The sequence below is a fragment of the Pyrgilauda ruficollis genome, unplaced genomic scaffold (genome assembly GCF_017590135.1).
Source record: "Pyrgilauda ruficollis isolate IOZ18807 unplaced genomic scaffold, ASM1759013v1 scaffold43, whole genome shotgun sequence".
NCBI lineage: Eukaryota > Metazoa > Chordata > Aves > Passeriformes > Passeridae > Pyrgilauda > Pyrgilauda ruficollis.
In genome coordinates this window covers 11060199-11082976 of record NW_024525823.1, presented here as the reverse complement: position 1 = coordinate 11082976, position 22778 = coordinate 11060199, and the positions used below count along the sequence as shown (strand labels likewise).

General features: G+C 37.1%; 1 protein-coding gene across 1 annotated transcript in view; it reads right to left on the bottom strand.

The window, feature by feature from the left end:
• Window positions 1-22778, bottom strand: part of RFX6 (regulatory factor X6) — a 32842-nt gene that overhangs the window by 1661 nt on the left and 8403 nt on the right. The window contains exons 5-17 of the mRNA XM_041478145.1: window positions 20688-20765; window positions 18053-18080; window positions 14390-14497; window positions 12002-12079; window positions 11795-11908; window positions 9754-9803; window positions 9173-9332; window positions 7619-7763; window positions 6266-6375; window positions 4130-4247; window positions 2907-3029; window positions 1454-1663; window positions 419-928 (exon numbers count right to left, since the gene is read on the bottom strand). Of these exons, the coding sequence (XP_041334079.1) occupies window positions 419-928; window positions 1454-1663; window positions 2907-3029; window positions 4130-4247; window positions 6266-6375; window positions 7619-7763; window positions 9173-9332; window positions 9754-9803; window positions 11795-11908; window positions 12002-12079; window positions 14390-14497; window positions 18053-18080; window positions 20688-20765 (1832 nt within the window). The remainder of the gene's footprint in view (window positions 1-418; window positions 929-1453; window positions 1664-2906; window positions 3030-4129; window positions 4248-6265; window positions 6376-7618; window positions 7764-9172; window positions 9333-9753; window positions 9804-11794; window positions 11909-12001; window positions 12080-14389; window positions 14498-18052; window positions 18081-20687; window positions 20766-22778) is intronic.

The window sequence follows — 22778 nt, the reverse complement described above, 5'->3', positions numbered from 1 at the left end:
TATACTTCTTTCCACCCTACAACACGAATGGTCCATTATGCTGATCCCTGAAGTAAGCTATCTTGTATCTCCTCTGTTTCACAGCAAATGTTTTGGGGGCTTTTCAAGACATTGTTAAACCATAAGATCATCCTGGTTTTGCTTCCTTTGTGCAAGATATGGTGATGATACCAAAGGAAGATTAACATAGGGCAGCAGATAAATTTGAGGTCAACTGAGAATTCACCAGAGGAAAATAAACCCTTAAGTAGCTTATTAAGCTGCTTTACAATCTCTGTGTGTTATCAGAGAAGTGGAAAACAGGAATGTATAAATAAAAGCTGAAACACATCTTCCATAGGAAAAAAATGCAGAGAAAAGGTGTTTTACTCCAGCAATGAAAGAGAAACAAAAGGCAAAAGAAAATATGTATCAATACCGTTGGAAGCATTAGCAGGATAAGCTGCTCCTGGACATGTAGATACTGAGTTGTTCAAGAAATTGAAACTCCCGCTATTCAGAAACTGCATATTGTGTGTATCTTGAGACATGTTGGAGGGACCATAGCTGGAAGGGGATCTGGCATTGTAGGGAGACACGGCACAACTGTTGCTGAAGTAGTCTCTGGAGAACTGCTGTTCATTCAAGGCATTGAATCGACTGGGCTCTGCTCTGTGGTCATAAACTCCTGAAGTGGAATGGGCCTGTGTCCTGAACATCGCCCGGTAGTTGGAATTGTTTCCGTAGTAATTCTGATTAGTCTGTGACAAAGTCTGGTAAAGGGGTTCTGAGTAGGAAGAGCACTGTGAATGTGTCGATAACATGGGACCTGCACTGGGAGGTCTCACAGCCATTGGCCCCTGGTTGATAACACTTCCTCGGCTGACCATGGCTGGTGAGATGGGTGGAGTCATGAGGTGACCAGTGCTTTGAGACAGCTCCATTTGATCTGGAATAAATAAACATTAACCATGTTTACTGTCCATACCTCAGTACTGCTATTAAGACACAAACCCTCTAATGAAGTGCAGATTACCATCTGAAACCTTTACAAAAGATATGCACTGGCCCCCACATATATAATTCACAGCTTTTATTTTATGGCTTCAGAGTATAAAACTTCTCCCTTTCGTTCTCCAGCTTCGAGGTGCCACATTCCGTGGGAATTCCCAACAGTTACATTCCTTATGTGCTCCAGGTTTACTGTTCATTCTCTTCTCACAAGAACCTCACCAAGCCAAGAGTTCTAAGATAGTTTTACCATTTTTCCAAGAGGAACTATTTATTACTGACAGGGTAATTACAATTGCTGACTTCTGTAAATCACCACAGAAGGTGAGCTCATGAAATGTTGTTTACTAGAGGTCTTCATATTTGCATGTGGCCATCATTCCTCCTACAGCAACATGCTGCCACGAACTGAAAGACTAACAATCAAATAAGGGAAGGAGAAGATGGAAGAGGTGATACACACCTGTCAGCTGCATACTGTCCCCATCTCCTGTGGTGAAGGGGTTCAGACCAGAAGGTGCACTGCTGGGCTGGCCAGCTGACAAGGACACGTAGGTTTGCTCTCCTAGGCACTCGTTTTTGACTGAAGTGTCACTGGGCAGAGGAGCGGCTTTGTTGCGATTTGCTAGGAAGCAAGAGCTTGGTGATGCAGTGAAGGTGGCTTTGCTTGCATCTGGAAGGGTAAATGAAAACCCTTGTTGGCTGTTATACATCTTCACTGAACATAAGTTCTGTCTGTATCATTTTCCCTGACCACAGATCTACATCACACAGTTTCAGCTCCTTACTGAAGCCATCACATTGAAAGTATGAATCAGATTTATTCCCTTGAAGTAAAGGTCAACAGTGAAAAGTAAAGTGCATTAAGAGTGAATCAGGATCGACATTTCATCCTAAAGAACGAACAATGGCAACTTTAGGTTCCTGAACTCTCTTTTCATATTGATATCTAGAGAAAAGCATTTGTTATACTCAAGAGTTCTTCAGCTTTTTGCAGACTATTGAAAAAGTCAGTTTTGCTGTTCTTCAGAGGAAACCATGATTTTAGCTTATGGTTTCAAGTACTTCACCTAAGCACACAAGGACAAGGCAACTGTCACACAGGCCAAGTTTTTCTTCTGGAGGGTGAATTGAAAGAAGTGCAGCACTTACTGTCAGAAAAATCCTATGCATATTTCCTGTAGCAAAAAGCAGATTTAGAGTAACAATAACCAAAAAATTAAGGATTGACTGTCAGTGCTAATGCTAATAAAAATTAATTCTGCAAGCTTCTGAATTTTCAATGGATTTTTAATTATTAACTTGGACCAGAACTTGATTCAAATCAATCTTCATTCTTTTTATAGCAAAGGACCTGGAACATATAATTTCAAACTGTCTAACTTTGAAGAAGCTTGGTAGATGAAAAACGTTAAGGATACTGTTTTCAAATAATTTTATTTCTCTTCCATATAGTAATACTTCAACCACATGATAAATAGGGCTCTAAACTTGTGTTTTGATGTTGAAGGGATATTTGCACTCTGGTAACAGTTAATAGATTCCTGGTTCAAGTTGTAATTACATATTTAAGTTTTGGGGAAAAACTGGATTAGCAATTCCTGCCCTTTCTGCTACTTATGCTTCTTTTTGCACTTCAGTTTACAGCCCTTCAGATGTACCTACAAGTCTTTGCTGCATCCAAGATAATTTCAGTGATCCTTAGTACTGACATTCCAACAAAATGTTATGAAGTGAAGTGTTAGGAAGGTGGGAATGAATTGCTGGGTGAATGGTCACAAACTTTCCAGGCGAATTTGACAATGTTGCACATAACCACACCTTCAGGAGAACACTGTACACTTGCTTCTGCTTAAACAAATACATCAATTTCCAAACCTACCGGAGTACATGCAAAAGAAGCAAGCTCTAGTTACCTAAATTCTTCATGTATTTGTCCAGTAGATTCTGGAGTTCTTGTTCTTTGTCATTATTGAACTGTGTCTCCATGGCAAGCAGGATGTACTCATCTAGTAACATGCGGATCAAATGAAAAGAACCTTTTGGAGGAGAAAGAGAGAGAGAGAGAGAGTAGCCGAGTTATATTTGTGACCATCTCTCACCACTCTACAAGAAGCCAGTGAAACAAACAAATAATTGTGGACTTTAAATGACCTGGCAAGACCAACAAGGAATAGTGCCTAACTTCTAGCTCTAATCTCTCTTTGCACTGGCCCACCTAGCTCAATTGTTTACTGTCCTGTAGGCTATTTGACCACTAATTACATCAAAGAAAAATACTGATGAAAGTGAGACATGCTTTATACTTGAAGAGAGCACACAGAGGAACTAGATAAGGCTGAAGTCTGCTAGAATGCCTCTGCTCTATTTCTGTTTGCCTTGTGCTAAATAACCAGACAATAACTGGTAAAATCTTTGACCTTATTTCAAGGATATATCACATTAAAAAAATGTATGTGTCCCTACAGTAATTTCAAATACCCTCAGAATTTTAGATAACAATGTACCTATGGCTAAAGATATGACATTGCATACTAGAGTTCGTTTCACTTGCTCTGCCATCTTCTCTCTTACATAGGGCTCTTTCTGAGTGCTCCCAAAAATGTAAACATTCCTAAAGATGCAGGTGTGACCCTTAATTTTTAAAAGACACAAACACTATTAAATTGATCATCTGCTGATTCCAGAATTACATGTGTGATGACTGCCAAATTCCTTTTGTTTTTTATTTTTTTAACATACTATGTCTAAGAACTTATATGCAACGGTATTTTTTGACCAAACTGATCCACAGGTAAAACAAATAATTTAAATCTTTTTTCTGTTATACTGAGCTATGCAGTCATTGCAATATTAAGACAAACAAAACTTCTAGCACTTAAATGCCAAAGCAGCATCAAAACAGCAATTCAAAAGAAAAATACCATTTACAAACAAGCCTATGACACAGGTCACCAGCAAAATATTGCTAGTATTTACTGTGAAATATTAGTTTGAAAAATACATCACACAGTTTTTGTGGCTTTAATAATAGAATTTTTAGATTAGGATGGGTTCCTCAGCACAGGAAATAGTGGAATGCTGGTAAGTGCTGAACATATATGTACAAAATATGAGTGTTTTTCTAAAGCTCAGGTACCAAAACTTGATGCGTTGTTTAGAGTTAGGTTATGCATGACTCGAGCACCAAAAAAGCTCCATTTCAGAAGGAAGTCCTGAGCTCTCTTCTTTAAAGACCTCCCATTTTGCTTGCTTGCCTGAAAGAGAACAGTAAAATACTGTTAGGAATGCTCACTTGCTTTCTGCCAACAGGAGAGAAGAACTGAATATCCTTGAGAGTCAAGGACTCCTTAACTCAGGCTGATGTGTCAGAGTGAATCAAGCTGCCTGATTCAAACTATATCCCTGCTGCGTGACCTAACTTGGTAAAACAGCAGCCTCCACTCCTTCCAGTGCAATCACAGAATGTTGTCTGTCAATGTCAGATGAAGCAAACTGCTTACTGCTTGGGTCCTGATGGGACATAAATTACTCCATATTCTAGTATTAAAGGTGCCAAGTTGTTCTGTAACTATACAGGTGAGGAAGAGAGGGAGGATGGGAGGCAGGAAGGAAGGAAGGAAGGAGGGTCCCACCCCCTGGCACTGTTATTCCATAAAAACAGGGAATATAAATTAGTCTTTTTACTTTAATCTGTGTAATACTGGTCAGAATGTCTCCTACAGAATGGTATGTTACCATCATGATAACCAAAGTGATGCTTTTAATACTGTTTATTTCATAAAGTCTCTTTGCTCTGGCAGTGATTTGTTTGTGTGGCAACATATACCCTGTTACTTTCTCAAACAGCAAGCAGAAAGAAGCTGTTGTGTGAGCTTGACAGTAGCCACACTTTAGCAGGAACAGAAGGCAAACAGCAGTGGAAGGATTACATGTTCTGTAAATGATTAGCTTCTGCTCAAGTCGACCTAGCTTCATATCAAAACTTGTTGGTACTTCTTCCCTTAAGTACAGGAAAACAATTCTAGGAACCATACTCGTTAGCTTTAACAATATGGTATCACATAGTAGATGCTGAATGGAAAATTGCTTCACCTTTCTGCCTGACTTGCTTATCAGGAATTGTCTTTTGAAATTGTGGAATGAAATTTAGACTATAATCACTCCAGTCTAAGATAAATTGAGATTACTCAGCTTCAATGGGATTTTTTTGCCTAGGCAGATTTCTGTGTATGTGAGGACTTGCTTTGGCTCTGCTGCCCTGAGTAATCCAAAGCTGTGCTGTTCACAGCATCAACAATTGTGTCAGCAATTGCTAGGAAACTGAGAGAACTTTAAAAAGAAAGAAATTATCACTGCCTCCATTGAAATTTGGGAAAACAGGCAAAGAAAGGAAAAAGGGCATGCCTATGGTCTTCCTGTAAGTGGCAGTCTTTCTTCTGCCAGCCAGTTGATGCTAACTGTACTGTCTCATCCTTTTGCACCCATTCATATCAAGATCCTACCTGAAATGATGAATAAGATATTGCATTTTCAGATAAAAAGAAGTCTGATGAGAAGACCACTGTTCAGCTATTAGCCAACAATATGTAACACCTCATTCTACTAGTTTACAGTAATTAGAATCACAAATTGGGTAAATATCTTTTACTCAGCTATAAGAAAATATCCTTTCTTTTGTTCTGAGCTGTAGTTTATTAATCCCTGAATAACTACATGCATATAAAATACTTGTGATGAAAATGCATCTTGGTAATTGGAGATGGGAAGGGGAATCCCATCAAAACAATCAGTTACTGAGTTAAGCACCTTACAAAGCTACAGAACTGTATCTTCCATCCTCATGTAGAAATCCTTCAGGAGGATAGCTACTTCTGAATCCACATGCTGCAGTAACTTATACCACACACAGTACGACCATGGAAGTGAGAATTTCTTCTCTAAAAAACAACTTTTTCTCACCTTACTCAGAGCAATCCCACTGTGATTCTGCAGGCACACATAAGGTCAGAGTGTTTCTGTCTTACAGTTTGTGAAAGTGCTGACTTTAGTGTCTTAGCTGCAATACATAGTTTGCCACACACGTAAGATCACTCAGCGTGATTAATCTGGACTAATACTACAGGAATCTTTGACACCAAATTACAAACTTCCCTGTCACAGTAAAGGAGATAGGAGTAGAGATGAAAATTCCTTGTGGAAAATCAGTGGGACTGCATAAGGAGTTAGGGAAGCAGGATTTGGTCTGGAGTCAGGCAGAACATTTGAAAGGTACCTTGATAACCCTTTGCTCAACCACAGTATCCAACCATTCAATAAATGATTCCACAGTGGCATTCTTCTTTAGGAGGTCCTTCAGTTCTTGGAACACTGTAATAGAGTCATCTACCATGTAAAAAGGAGAACACATCATCGCACTCTATTCCGAACATGAGAAAAAGCCACTCACCAGCCATATGACAATATTGTAGCATGGAAAGGAAAATCAAAGAATTAGAGCAGTGAAGAAATAAGTAATTCCCCAGCAAAGCAAGCACACACACATCCATCACACACACATATTTTAATTACTTAAGCTTTACAATGGTACAGGTTGTAAGACAATGAAGTTTTATAAGAAAACAAAAGCAAAAGAAGATTATTGTATTTTCCATTCCTTTGTAGATTCAATCTTGAAAGTCTTTCTAATACTAGATTTACTAATAAAGCTTTCTCTCTAATATGGCAGGTTTGCAGTGCCTTATGTTTTCTTCATATTTTACAAGTTCCTCCAATAGGATATAAAGTTAATTTCCTCAATTTCCATTTTCAAAAAAGTGCCTGAAGGACCAGCAATTTCTCTTCTTTTTTTTCTTTTTTGACCAGTGTGAAAGAAGACAAAGAATAAAATAAAAAATAACTGCACAAAAAAAGTGGGAAAGGGGCTACTCAAATGAAAATGTGAATAGGACTGTGAATCATTAAAGAGAACAAACTGTCATAATCAAAGTAATAATATTTACAGGACAACACATTCCTTTCAGCTCTTGAAACTCTCACCAACATGACTCTTATGACAAAGTTCTCTTTTTAATAGAGAAAATGACTATTTTTTAAAAATAATGTATATGAAAATTAACCTACTCAAAATTTTTACTTCACTCTATTTTGTGTATAAAAATAGCTGCTACACTAAATAGAAAATTGCATATATTTTTAAAGCTCAACTTTCAGAAGAAAATACTATTAATTTTAAAAAAAAGGAAACTAGTTAAAATATCCATTACATTAGGCCATAATGAAATGGAATTTCAGACAAACCTTTCGAGAACTGATCTGTGCAATATCCCCATATAGGATAGTGCCAAGTTTCAAAAGAGGTTGGAAACTGACATGTAAAGGAATTTTTCAGCAACCATTTAAAGTCATCTAGCTGGGATGACTTTCCAGCACAAGCTTCTAGCTTCTGTTCTTGTAGGACATGCCAGGGCAACCAATTGGTTTTCTTAACCTACTGAAGTTTATGGTGAACTGTATTAGAGAAAGCAGAGTCTATGAGTGCCCTGTCTCAGTCAGTCCAAGCAGACTGGTGTGGCATGGAATGAAAGAATGTACTTTTAATGGTAAAACTATATCACCATGGACTTACATTCACTGTAAACTTCCCCATCAGAGTCTGTGCTCCCTGAAACTGCAAGGAGGGCCTGAGAACCAATACTGTTCAAATCTACTTTTTCAATATCCGACACCATGGAATTCACCACGTGCTGATCAAAAAGAGCTGGCCGAGCAATCTGCAAGAGAAAGCAAGGTAAAAATCCTGAGACCCTGTTGTGGTTTTGCCCCAGCTGGCAGCTTAGCACCACACAGCCACTCACTCACTCCCTACACTGCCAAGGAATGGGGGAGAGAATTAAAGAATAAAAGTAAGAAAACTTGTTGGTAAGGTTAAAAGCAATTTGATAATTTTTAAAAGAAATGTTAAAAATAACAACAACAATAATTTAAAAGTTTAAAAGAAACACCAAAAACCAACAATTAAAACCATTTCTCACCCACCAACTGTCCAGTGCCCAGCCAGGTCCCTGAGCAGTTGTCCCCTGCCAAACTTCCCCCCAGTTTCATTGTTGATTTGTGGTAAGGAATATCCCTGTGATCAGCTGGGGAAAGCTGTCCCAGCTATATCACCAGCTAAATTTTTGTGCACCTCCAACTTACTTGTTTAGTTCCAACTTACTTGCTGGCAGTATGGTGTAAGAAGCAGAAAAGATCTTGGCTGTGTGTAAACACTGCTCAGCAGTAACTAAAATAGCCCTGAATTATCAATAGTTTCCAGTACAAATCCAAAATAGACCCATACTATGACGAACAAAATTAACTCTATCCCAGCCAAAACCAGTACAGACCCACACCTGGGGAGCACCCAAAAAACTGCTCAGAGAAGAATCTTATGTTTAGTTTTATTGTCATGGCTGGGTTTAGCACAGATCAGATGAGGTGTTTCCCTTTCATTAGACTCCTGATGCTCTTCTAATGTGCCTTCCTATCAGATTATCTTCACAAGATCACCCATATGCTGCTTCTGTATTTATGAAAGAGAAAACCAAGTCAAGAAGAATCTCTGGTGTGCCTACAGTTATTCATGAGGACTATCACCTCAAAGCCCAAGATGCTAGCACGGAAGGAAATTCCTCAAAAGGCATTGTATCCTTTTGGATAACCTACAAAACCATCGCATGGAGGTGACTCCTCACTGCAGACACCTGTATCCAGACAACATAGGCTTGGAGTCTCCAACTACCTGTCACTCCCATTTCTTCTTTCCACTCAAAACTTGAATAGAAGTAGAACAACATGGACAAGGCAGCGAATCTTTGCTAGGCAAGAAGAATCATCCAGTATTTTCCAATTCAGTACTAAACAAAATACACATATATTCCACTTGGTAATTTTATTGAAAACAGTTCCTGTGATGGCAGTTCATTATAACCATGCTCTTTGCTCTCTTTTCTGGTACAAAGGTTTAAAGTTCTGGTCAGATCTATTTATGGTCACTTTCTAATTTCATGGTTAAAAGTACAAGATTTAAGCCTTCCATGGCTGAAGGTCAACGTTGAAAAAATAATGCATTGTATCTCATAGCCAGAAAGGTACAATGACTGCAACTGACACATTTTGGAATGTATAATCTTATTCTGTTTACCTGTGCTAGGTGTAGGAATGACGTCTGTCGTTTCAGGGAAGAAACAAATCTTCGTGCAATAGGCAATTTCTTATCTATCAAGCTTTCTGGAAGATTTTCCAAAGAGGAAGCAACCCACTGTTCCCAGTTTTTTGCAAAACTTCTTATATCTGCCAATAAACTATAAGGGAAACAAAAAGTGATTTAGAGAATCACCAATAAAAATTGTCTGGCGTTAGTTTAAATAATTGTGTTTCAATCTATGGCTAGCAGACCTCTGAACATATCTGGAAATTCCTCCTCAGGTTTTACCAAAAGAAACAGGAAATTATCAATCACTGATCTATATATTGAATACATATTGATACATACCTCCTCTGGGAAAAACTCTGGGCCAGTTAGGACACTAAAATGCTATCTAATATTTTAAGGCTGTTCTATAGCTGCCCTCAGAGCTGACACTATTTTTCCATACATACTCTACTGTTCTAAAAATGAGCATAAATACTGTGAGAAAATTTCTCTATAATATAGAATTACTGGTATTTTTCTGGAATATGCCTAAAAATCAGAATGTACCACGATTATTTTAAAATACCTACCTTTCTGGCATTTCTTGCATTGTTGCAGGGATGAGTACATCTGTAAGAACCTTCAAAAAGTTAACAGAAAATGACATCATGCTTCCACTGGCCATTCACTCATGTCTGTTTTGTCTACTTAAATTGCAGAAAATTTACACAAAATAAAGCCATTCAACCTACTGTCTAGATATTTACATGCCTGGATTTTTCCAATCACTATTAGACAGGAACATATGAGACATTTATATACTTATCGCGTATCTTCATAGCAGTAAAATGAGAAAAAAATCCAAACAGGACATGCTATCCCCCATGTCTTAAAGAAGGGAAACCAGCAGAAGTGAGTTGCATAAACACTTTGTCTTTTCTAGCATCACCACATCTCTGTAAAGCAGATACTCAAGGATCTCCCAAGTCTTTGAATGGTGTTGACTCTTCTTTCTACCAAACTGGACATGGAACTGCAGGCATTCAGAGTTTATCCATAGAGTTCCCTGTAGCTAAGTGTGGCGTGGAACAGTTTTGGCAAAAAAAACTGTGCCATCTGGTATGCCCCCTAGGGAACATTACTGTGGAGGACAAAGTTGTTAGACAATGTTCCAGAAATCTCCTTTCTGTTCATGTAAATAGTTTGATGACAATCCAATGTAATTCCTTCTTCCTTCTGTCAGATGTCAAGAATATCTAACATGATTATAGATAAGAAACAGTGAGAAGCAAAGAAGAGGCACAATAGCAAATTTATGAACTTCTGAGAAATTCGGTCTTATTCAATTTATAATTTAATTCTCCTCTAGTATTTCTTCTTCTGTCACATTAAATCTATCATAAATGAAGTTAATATTGAATCTATTGAGACAACACATTTAGAGCAGGAAAAACCTCATAAACTCAAGGTACATTATAACCTCTACAAGTAAATGAGGCTTAATGACCCATCTCCTGGGTAGTAATTATGATTCTTGATGCTAATTACCTTTGCTTTACTATGCTAACTAAAACACTTCTTACTTTACAGCTTTTTATGCTTCTAAGAAATACATATTTTCATCTTTTCTGGATCTTTCCCCCATATTTTTGTACAGTAAAGAAAGACAGATTACAATAAGTCATCAGATCTAAAAAGCTTCAAGTCTTTTGCTTTGATTGGTTAGAGTTTACTATTAAACCAATAGTTATTTCTTCTCATCAATATCTGATGTGAAATCTGTTAGAGAGACACTTATATGAGAACCTTTTCCTATTTCTATGGCATGTCCTATCAAAGAAACTCAAAGTACTTTGCAACTACTAAATAATCATGTGATCTGACTGTCCACATTAAAAACTCAGGAAACTTTGGTGGCAAAATAATGTTTTTTCCCCAGCAGTCTATAACTTATTCCTGACCTTGCAACATTCCTAAGGGTCACTTAGTTTCAACTTTTTATGTGGTCATGCCATGAGTTAGATCAAAGGACTCATATGGTACAAAAGCTCCTCAAAACCAGTATTCCTTAACTTTTTTTGAAACCCAGAGCAGTTTAGAGTGCAGCAGTTTTGCTGGTACATCTATCAGCAAGGGAACAGAAATGAAAGGCAGTCGGCAGGAGGGACAAGAATTGTTCCAGTATTGTTCCAACTTGGTAGCATGAAACCGTGGCCTGGCATAACCTGTGAGCAGCAGACTGGCATGTGGAATCACCTTATGGATGTGCCACAGACTCTCTTTTCTGGTAGAAATTGCATAATCTTTTCAGTGAGAACAAGGCTTCAGTTTTCATCCAGGATTACCTTAGTCAGCCTTGTCAGTGGGCACATGAGCATTTCTTTTAGCTACATTCAAGCAAGTATGTCAAGGTTTCACTGTTGCTGTGCTGCCCGTGGTCACACCCCAGGTGTTCAGCTGAGCTGAGACTGGAGTTCAGCTCTTATAGGTGCCCATTTTATTTCTTGATTTCAGTGATTTCCTTGCTGATTTACAGCAGAAAGCAGTCATGTCATCCTGTCATTCTATCTTTACAGATGCAGAAGCTGTGCTGTGGGTGAGATTATTCATGTAGCTAAATGCTTAACTTACCTTATACAGTATTGAGTCACAGACACAGAAAATGTCAATGATGATGGGATTCTCAAGCAGAGGAAGAAGATGGTCAGGCATTCCTTGCCAAAAATGCAATAGGAAATGCTGGATCTAAAGGAATAGGAACCAGATTCATAGACATAAATCATTATTTTTTGGCTTCCCATGCATATGAACCAAAAGTGTGTGTTCAAACAACCTTACCTCTTCAAAGTTCCCATTAATTGCATTGTCAAGGACACACTGACAGTGTGTTTTGTACATCATGATAAGAGTATCTACCTGTTTTGGAAGAAAGAAATATTAAACAGAGTTTCTTAAATCTTTCCTTTATTGCTACAGTAATCTAAGTTTCTGCTTTGTGCAGCTAGTATTTAAACACATAATATAAACTGCGTTGTAATGTATATTTACAAACAGACAGCCTGTATATCCAGAAATGATGAGGACATCACTCATCTATAGCTTTATCAACAGCTTTGTATCATTATTATTCCAGCATTATTTAAGTCATTATTTAAGTCAAGCACTGATGCTGTGGTCAGATATGTAGCATCTGAACATGTATACGCTGTGAAAATGTGGATAATAAAGTAAGGCAATAGCTAGATTAGTCAGTCAGATGGTAAAGTAAATTCACCTTTCTGAAGCTAAGATTAATCCCAAAGAGCAGTGCAAGTTAATCATTAGGCTACTATAGGCGTCTATGAGTGTTCTGAAACATCATCTAGGTGGACAAATGAGAAAATAGCTGCCAGTCATTTGGTCAAAGTTTAATCACTGCCTCACATGAACTCAACTTTTAAAAGCAGAACTCCCTTTCATCTCATCAAGCTACTTTATCTGAATGGAGTGTTCCCTTATTTAAAAAAAAATAAAAAGCAGTACTTTTTAAAAATTGTAGCAAATTATAAGACAAGAAATACACAAACTCATTTAAGGAAGGAAAAGGGCTAGCAAAACCATTCTTATGGTCCTGAGTCACAGAAGGTTTGTTACTGTTTATGAACTTCTCCAGCAAACTACTATCAGATTTTGAATGAACCTGGTGCCATCTTATTGCAATAGGTTCAGGATGCAGTTTTCCCTGAAAACAGACGTTTCTGACTTTCAGAGCTGCTTCTTTAACTACATATCTTTGAAAAGCAGTAGCAAAGTCCTCTAGAACATTTTAAAGAATTGTTTTTGAAAGGAGTTGATGGAAGTATAAAGGTTGGGTAAGTTCTCTCCAGAAATATTAAATGCAGGAACTACCCATCTATTTTAGTGCAGACTGCTGTATTTATGGGCTCTCCAGACATCTGAGTTGCAATGAACTCCTTAAGAGTTTAATGCAGGAGTCAAACTTCACGTATGGGCTGTCTTCAACACAGTACCTAAATATCTTAGTTTCAATAACCTTTGGTCAGATAAGTTGAAGGAGAGAAAAGACAGTATGAAAAGAAAACAGGAAATAAGAAAACAAGAAATGAAAAAAGAGTAGCAAGGAAAGAAAATGCAGGATACACAGAAATTCATCTTTCCCACAGTCTCCTCATAACTCGGTAAGTCTGTCCCCAGACAGTCATGCACAATGCTGCTGAACCAAAAATGAAGAGAGAATGAATTGCCAGTTTTTCTCCACTGTTGGAGCAGTACAAATCAGTTTGTTTATACTGCTGTGTTGGGTCTCCAAGGAACCCCAAACATTTGTCAGATTTAAATTTAATGAGAATGCTGTCTATATGAGAGATGTCACTTCACTGATGGAGACTATAGCAGCAGGTGGTGCACACTGCTAAGTATACCAGTTCTTGGGCTTTCTTTATGAATGGTAAGTTTTCCAGCTAAGATGGCTCCTTTTGTTTAGCTTCTCCCTAGAGGAATCCTAGGCTTCACTATTTTCTCAGAACAAGCTTAGGAGGAGGGGCTCACAAAACAACGCTTCTCAAACCAGTCACCATTATCACCAGCACTGAAGACTAAATTGAAAAGTTCAAAATGTCTGTCAAAGAATTCTAGCACAATGTAGCAGCTTGTAAGGGGACAAGAAACAACACAGATGTAACACACAGTAAAAGAGTCAAAGACATAAAACATGAGAGGTATTTCCAACTGAAGAGTTATCCTTAGGGCAAGTAATACCAAGTATTGATTTGAGGAATGTTTTAAGTAATTTTAAAAAAAACCCAAACATGTTCAGATTTTCAGCTGCTCTTCAAATAATTAATGAAAGACAATAAAATTCATCTAAGTATTTATTGTGAATTATTTGTTCTGTTCTAATCAGAACAAAATTTACCTTAAATCCAAAGGCATTTGTAAAGAATACAACTCTCGGTTATTTGTTTGTTTTGCTCTCCCCGTCTTACATACCATCAGTTTGTAAAATACTGGGTCAGTTAATAGGTAAATAATTCAACCACCTTTCCATTGGAAAGCCGGTTAATCGGTGTTAGTAAAGGTTTGCCCCCTCTATAAATCAGTCACCTCTGTTTGATTATGGACATTTCTGGCTCTTTCATGTCAATACCTCAAAGGCTAAGATACGAAGAAACATTCTGTGGCAAATTTTTGATCTCTTAGACAGAAGAGAAGGGGCTCACTTTTTACCTTGTCTTTAGAAATGCACCCTTGAAGCAAAAGGTGTTGAGCACTTGGAAACTCTGGGAGGAGTGTTCCAGTTTTGGAACTCAGAGAATATTTACGAGTAAAACCACCCTGAAACAGAAGGGAAAAAGCAGCAACATTAAAATAGCTAACACTGTTACATCTGAAACCAAAATTCATGCTAAACTTGAATATTATTTCATGAGTCTTTCAAGGTTCCACAGTACTTGATTTCAGATAATCTTTCAAAAATATTGATGCTTATCCAGATCTGGACCCTTGCTCAGGAAGGTTATTAAATGTCTGTATCTATATATATGTGTCTGTATCTAAACTCCACAGAACACTCTTAAGCTCTCAAATGCTATGATTAAGGTGAAACCCTCATGCTCAAGAGAAGAAATACAATCTGTGTTATGGTTCTGCCCTTACTGGCTGAAGTGTAGTTATTCTCACAGGACTGCAATCAAATCTAAAAACCATTTGGCTTAAACTCTTTGTTCTACCTTAGCCTAACCAGTCCTTACGTAAAGTCAGTGTGCAGAGCCACAAGCTGGCTTTCTGCCTATTCCTGTGGAAAATCTTACTACTTCTGTACAGATTTCCTCTGTACTAATGCATGAAATTTATGATCTTGCATAAGGCATTTGAATGGAACTTGAAGTGACCTTTTCCTGCCCCTTTACCTACAGTAAGATTTCACTGAAGTTGGAATGGCAGGTATATAGTACAGCATATAGTGTAAAAGTATGCAAATGAGACTATTTTTCCGTAAATATTGACTTATAAATTGGAGGCCAGTTTCAAGTGAAATTCTCTCAAATACTAAATTCAGAAAACCATATCTGTAACTGACTTATGCAACATAAATATAGCCCTATTTTTATAGGCTGATATGTCTGACAAAACACACAGCAAAAAACAAAAGCAAATGAATGTAAACTAACGTAAACTAATGTAAACATGTAAACTAATTTTGCCTGTGCTATCTACTATTCAAACACATATAAAGCTCTAAGTAAAAGAAATTTCAGAAATTTAGAAACATTAGTATTTCTTCATGTCAATACCCCTATAGCGTTATAATTGCCTATCAGGCAACAAGGAGGATATTTTTTTTTAACAGGAGTAATTCTAATGATTTTATTATGCAATTACCCATGAACTCTATTAAAAGCTCTGATTCAAAGGGATTTGTTCATTTTTAAAAAAGGCAATGACTGTGGTGCAAGGTTTAAGAGAAGATAATCTGCAATGTTTTTTACCTTGCTAATGGACTTATATGACTGTGCCTCAGTTCTAGGCTTAATATTTTAACCTGCTGCCACTTGCCCTTTCAATTTAATGCCATCTGTTTCTAATGGCCATTTAACATTAAGATAATGACAGTAATATTATCTGCCTAATTAACCATGCAGGCTCTAATGGTGCACTAACTGGTTTAGATAAAAGAATTTGCTGATATCTCCCCCTACAGAGAGAATACTAGAAAATGTGATAAAACATACCAGAAGTAAACAGTGTCCCTGGCACTCAATAAGTGTTCATTCAAATGCCATTTACTCAGTATATTTAGACAATCAGTGCTTTAACATCTTTTCAATGTCTTTATGTCCCTGCTGAGAATTACACCTTATGCAATTGTTGAAAATCTTTTTGGAATACCTAATTGCACGTACTTTCAAGCAAATGAAAAAGCACATATCTATTGCCTGTTCACACTAATGAAAATATAATGCCAAAATTTCAGTACACTGAGATTATTATAATTCAGTTTTGACCATGAAAGACTTTTTTTTCTTTTGAGACCTGCCTGAATAATTTCAGATGACACTAAATTAGACAATCAAGAACTCACAATGATGTGCCCTTTCTCATTTATTTCCACAGACTTATCTGTGAACATTTTTTTCTGGGACAACAGAGGAACTTTGGGTCAGAAACAAGACAGATTTGTAGGATTGTCAATTCCAAGGCAGACTGGGAATGCCACATCACAGATGGAAGAAAATATGCATCCATTTATACCAAAGAAATCCAACATATTCCAACCCAAAACTCTGAACAAATGAATGCTTCAGTAGTGCTCATGAATATGTTGGGGATATCCCATGGCATAGCACTATCTTTTTTTGATAAGATAGCCAATTATCAGAACAGGGAAAATGCAACGGATCTTATCTATCTGAACCTCACTAAAATACTTGACATGGTGACACCACGGGAAATGATCAGTTATGCTGGTGAGAGTGGGGATTAGTAAAAGAATGTAAAAATATTTAAGAAACTAACTCTGGCTGAAATGCTAACAAGTTCTGTTGACAAGGAAACTACTGGGTTGAAAAGGGATTGAAGTGAAAATTCCCAAAGATCAGACTTGGGGCTGATCTGACTGAACATTTCATAGACTAAATTGGTTGACATGAGCTAATGATATCATCAACAGAGAAAGACCAAGAGGTCATGTAGAAAGACATGGATGGCTTTGAGATAATGGTAATAAGGGGGATGAAAATCAATAGAGTAAAACTACACTCTCAGGGACAAATAAAAATGTCTGCTATCAGCTAGGAATTGCTTATCTGGAAATTAAAAAGGTGAAAGGCTTACTGGGTATCAGTTGATCAGAAAATATATATTTAGTCTAGTAAATTAAATGGTGTCAGGAAACATTCCCAGGCAATACTGGAACAGTATCACTCAGAATGGCCTCTGGCATTCTTTTGGCCCATGCCAATTAGCAGTATCCCAAACACCTCCAATCATATTTCAACATGTACTGCACATTAGAGACATTTCTTCATGGCAATGTAGCAGAGATGTCCCTATGTCCTTTTGCAGGTTCAGGAGTTTAATAATATGGATGTGGGATATTCCATGCCAGCTGAACTCAGTACCAAATAAAAATACTTTTGAGCAACCCTTAACCTTTAATGCACAATAGTCCATAATTTTCTACTATTAATATGTCCAGAATGACAGTGATTATACCTCAGTATACAGTAATAAAAATGTAGACTACTTGTGGGAGGCTGGAGAACAAAACCCAACAAACCAGATCCCTTTCTAGGACTCATCAGAAGGGATATTTCCAATAGCAATTGGAAAGATACCATTTACAAGACTTTATGATTTATTTGACTCTAAAGATATTCAAATCAGAACAAGTACAGTGGAAGGCTATATGGCTGATATAAATTACTAAAAGATGCTGTTTGTCCCATCCAGCAAGCAAAAGCAGCAAAAAGACATAAGAACAAAATGTCATGAAGAGATAAAAATAGAGAAAGGCAATACTGACTAGGAAGTACAAATTTATTTTTTAAAAAAAGTTATTTTCAGCTTCCAGTCAGACATACGAGATTCTGAAAAAGCCCTCCTGTTAAAGTAACATGTAAAATAAATAAAGCTAGAGCTTGATCCTTTGCTTAAATACAGTTATAGGTAACTGGATTGCAATGGAAACCCTAAAAGGTGGTTTTCAATCTTATTTTTCTTTGAATATTTAGAGGAACAAAACTCAGCTTTGTTAAAAATGGTTATGTGGTCTAATATTTAATGAAAAATAATGCTGCAATTCTCAAAGAAAAAAATGTGAAGGAAACCACAGGTCACATAATACTTGTATTATAACAGAAGTGAAAGGAAACAGATTACAGCACTTACCTCATTCTTTAGCTTGCTTCCAGAGAACCTTTGAAAATAAACACATTTGATTATTTTTTCCTTGGCAGAACATTTGTAGAGATTATATAGATGTATGATCTATTAGAAAAATTATCACATTTTTCCAAATGCAATTACAGTTTTTTATGGGTTTTTTAATTTTTTTTCCCTTAACTTCTTCCACTGATTTTCAAATACTTGGGGATAACAGCAAACCTACTGATGTCTTATAAAACATGAAGATTAAGACCACTGACTAAAGTATAAAATCCAGTTTCATGTTTTTGTTTGGATCTTTGCCACTTCACAAACAGCAAAAGGGTAGCATAGGTGCACGTCCATAATGTCTTTATGTCTTTATTGGGAAATACATGCAGTTTTTAATAGAGCTGAGTAAATTCAGAGTGGAAAAAGTGTATGTATATATATATATATATATATATACACATATATATATATATATATATATATATATATATATAAAATTTACATTTCTTGGAAAAATTAAGAAATCATAGTGTTTTCCCATTCTTTTTCACTACAGTACTATTTTGATCTAATGACATACATTTCTAAGATAAATTATTTCCTTAACTGGCAAAAATATGTTGCTGTATGGTGAATGTCCTATTGAGTCCAATTGAGAGATTCCCAATGAAGTCATTGGACTATCAGATAACCTTTCGGTGCAGAAACCAGAAAGAACATTTTAAATTATAACTACTAAAGTAGAGAATGTGCAATAATAGTGATTCTAATTGATCAGCATAATGATAAATGTTGTTTGATTATTGTTATTTCCTGTACCACTAGCTGCCAACTGATAAGATACTGTGGGCAATATGAAGTCTCATAATTATTAGAGGCAATATCATTGTTTCCTGCTGTTGAGATGCTCCCTGGCTGTTTCCTGCTTTCTGAGATTCTCTCAGAAATCCAGAGGCTGAGCAGTTGTGGAATTCCTCCTGCCCCAGCCTGGCACAGGTGCCTGACAGTTCCCACCACATGACAATCCAGCATGTGTTACCTAGACAGTTTCCTTGCGTGTTGATAATTAAGTATAAATTAAGGTATCACTCAGCCAATTACAACGTGGATCTAATTAACTTCAAGGCCAGATGTATTTGTTTTGGACTCTGGATTTCCACACATTCAGCAAAATGTACTGCATGAACAGCAAAAATGAGAGGCAGCATCTGCTAGCACTGCTCTTCCAGAGCCTCAACGACTAGAAGAGACGTAAAGGACAGATTTATGGATCACTATATGCAGCAGCTAGAAATTCGGAGTTTTGAATCCCTACATTGCCTGATTCTTTCATTATCCAGAAGCTTGTTCTTAACCCCAAGCAACTGCATCATTCTCTTCACACAGAAAAACCCAGCTACCGTGATGGGCCAGACTGTCCAAAATGAGCATCTGGGCTTCTGTTTAATTCAGATAGGGAGGCAGCTGAACTGCTGGACTCTGAAAATTCAACATCTCATACAGGTCCTAACACAAATAAAAGGTTCCTAATTAGTGAATCTAGTGAGTAGTCCTGAAAATCTTAGACAGTATCTATGCCTTCTTGATGTGAGTGTATACTTCAGAAATCCAGCACTGGGGAATTTTGCAGAACCTCCACTTTCTTTGCACTCATTGCTACTAGACTGTTCCTGCCTGACATAAAGCTGAGGAGTAAGAATTATTATATTCTGTTAAAGGAAAATATCTGTCTTTTAGTCAACAAAATGAACAATTTGTTCAAGATAATTCTGTATTATTAAAGAAAAATACACTGTGTACCAGCAGCACCTCCACAGCTCTGGATATGTATCAGACAAATAAATAGAATATTCCAATCTTTTATACCCTAAGAACTGCTGTGGAGAGAACCCTCCCTTTTAAGCATCATTGGCAGCATTACCCTCAATTTGTACAGTTGTCTTATTGCTTGGAAAAGGTCTCTTTGGAAATGACCTAAATCTGCCACCAGTCGAATTTTCTATGTGTGATTATAAACTCATTTATTCCTTTCCTTTCTCAGAGTCCCACTTATCCAGGTATACTGCCACAGACAATGAAAGCCGTCATTCAAGCCATATGTGAACAGAGACATTTGTTTTACGAACTATTAATCTTTGGCAAACCAACAGGCAGCTATCGTAACGTATTGATCCTGCTAGCTGTCCCTTAAATAAATATAATTAGAGCTTCCTGGGTTAGGTTTAAACTGATATTAGCCAGTCAAAGGACCTGTAAATATTAATCTACGCTGACCCCTCCCTCCTGCCCCACAGGTGCCAGCTTCACACCATTCTCCAGGCGTTTCATAATGGAAAGCTGTCCTGGGCAAAGAACTCACTGGGCAACACACAGGCAAACAAAATTAGAAAAGTGTTCTGGAAATGGGATTTTGCTCCCTCGTACAAACTTGAACAAATGTTCTGCTGTTAAAAGTTGACAGCTCTACACTGACGGTGGTGGGGTCAAACTGGAAGACTCAAGCAAAATATAGAGACCAACCTTGTAAACACTGAGATAACCAGCAATTCTAGTTCTGGTAGAAAGAAAAATTAGAGTCCTACATATACCTTCCTAAGGGAAGGTTATAGTTAGACCTTCACTGATTAAGTCTCAGAAGTTATTTTACCTGGTTAAGCCCTTTCCAGAATACACAGAGTGGTAATATGCACTGCTTTCTTTAATGCCAATTCCATAATAGTGATACCTGCAGAAAAAAAAAAAAAAAAAAAAAAAAAAAAAAAAAAAAAAAAAGAAAAAAAAAAAAAGGAGCATTTATGAGTGACATAAACCAAGCTGCTAAACTGAAAGTAAAGCAAGGTGTCAGACTGATTTTAAATGCTTTCTGAAAACTTTTCTAAACAGGGTCTAACAATTCCTTTCACAGACATGGAACAAAATCTAGTCTCATAGAAAAGAATATTGTCATGATTTGATCCAAATTCAAGGGTTAAAATTAAAATACTTTCTTTCTCACTAGAAGAATGTAGTTAGAACAGAAAACTCAGAAACTTGGGCTTTCTTTCTTTTCTTTCTTTCTTTCTTTCTTTCTTTCTTTCTTTCTTTCTTTCTTTCTTTCTTTCTTTCTTTCTTTCTTTCTTTCTTTCTTTCTTTTTCTTTCACTTTTCCCTAAAACATTTCCCTAAAATGCCTTCTGTTTCACTTTACTTCATTTGTTTGAAAGGGTGCTGGGTTTGATCCATCAGGTTCATTTTCTCTCACTTGCCATTGTTACATTTAGACAATCCCTCAGAGCCTTTCTCAGTTGAAAATAGCTTGCCAGTGCACCTTATAACTTAGTGTTCAGCCACCTATGACTAACAATGATAATACGTCATTCATTCATTCTTCTGTCAGGTCATAGGCTAACTCTAAATTATTAAGCCATTTAGGCACTCCGCATCCACATTTGTCTCCCTTGTTGCTCTCCTGGAGATTATTGCTCCCAAATACAGATTGAAAAAGAAAATGTGCCTATTGCTCAGGCTTTGCAGTGCTCACACCCAACATCTTAACCAAAGACACCAAAGATGCAAAGAAGGTTGGGTTGGTGCTAAGAAAACTGGCTGTGCAGTAGCTACTTACTGCTTTCCACTGATTTTGCTCCAAAATAAGTGACCTCTAAGAGAAGGGCAGGAGAGCAAACTGAGGGCAGCTCTTTCCTTACTGGTCATAGCAAAGTTTGCTTGAGTTCATCTATCAAAGTTGATAGACCCTGTCTTATAAATTCCACCCAAGAGATTTAAAAACTGATTGTGTTAAACCAAATTTGTCTAAGAATGTTATGGATAGAATAGAAAGGTTAATTTGCTTTTTACTGAAATTAGCTTGACAGTACCATGGCAGCTGGTTTAACTGAGCTGCTTCAAAGTACCACTTTGCAACACACTGCACTGATTTCACTCAAACTCCCCAAAAGCTTGAAGAAATGCATTCCTAAGAAACAAAGCCCCGGCAAACAGTTCATAGAACACATCAACAAAAGTGTTAATCTCATCTCATCTCTGCTGTTCCTGGTTATGACCACTAAAAAAAAATCACAATATTTTTTTTGTTCTTGTATGGAACTGTCAAAGGTAAGAACAAAACCCTCACGTGCTTTATATTTACAAAGCTGGTTAAAGGCATTAGATACAAATTATGCCTAAGAAAATGTTCATTAGGATGATATATTTGCCTAGCCTAGCTAGCTGTGACAATCTCAGCTGAAATAATTTTTCTGTTTCTGGACAGTCTCTTGTGTGCATTCAGGATTTTAGAGCCAAGAAACATGACAGAACTTGGCACCATTGCTTTTACTGCTTTCCTGAATATTTCCTGAAATTTTCTGAAACTGGCGAGTCCACGCAACACTGCTAGATCACTGTAGCACCTTTCAACCCCTAGGAAAGCTAAAAGTGTCTCCCCTTACTTAAAAGTGTCACAGTTTCCTTACTGTGACACAAGAGGTACTGAAAATATACAGGTATGGATTCTTTGAAATGACAGTATTTACTTACTCTTTATATGGCAAAGGGTGTCCAATGAACAGGATGAAAAACAGAATAGAGTTGTGACTGCTTCTTAACAATGTTATCTGTCCATTTGTCATTGGCCGTAAGCAAGCAGCTGCCCACATCTCATTCCAACAGTTTAAATCTCTCAGCTTCAATCACAAGCCATTTTTAAAATTCTAAAATAAAGACTTTTACACTTTCACCATCAATTTGGCATTCCCTCC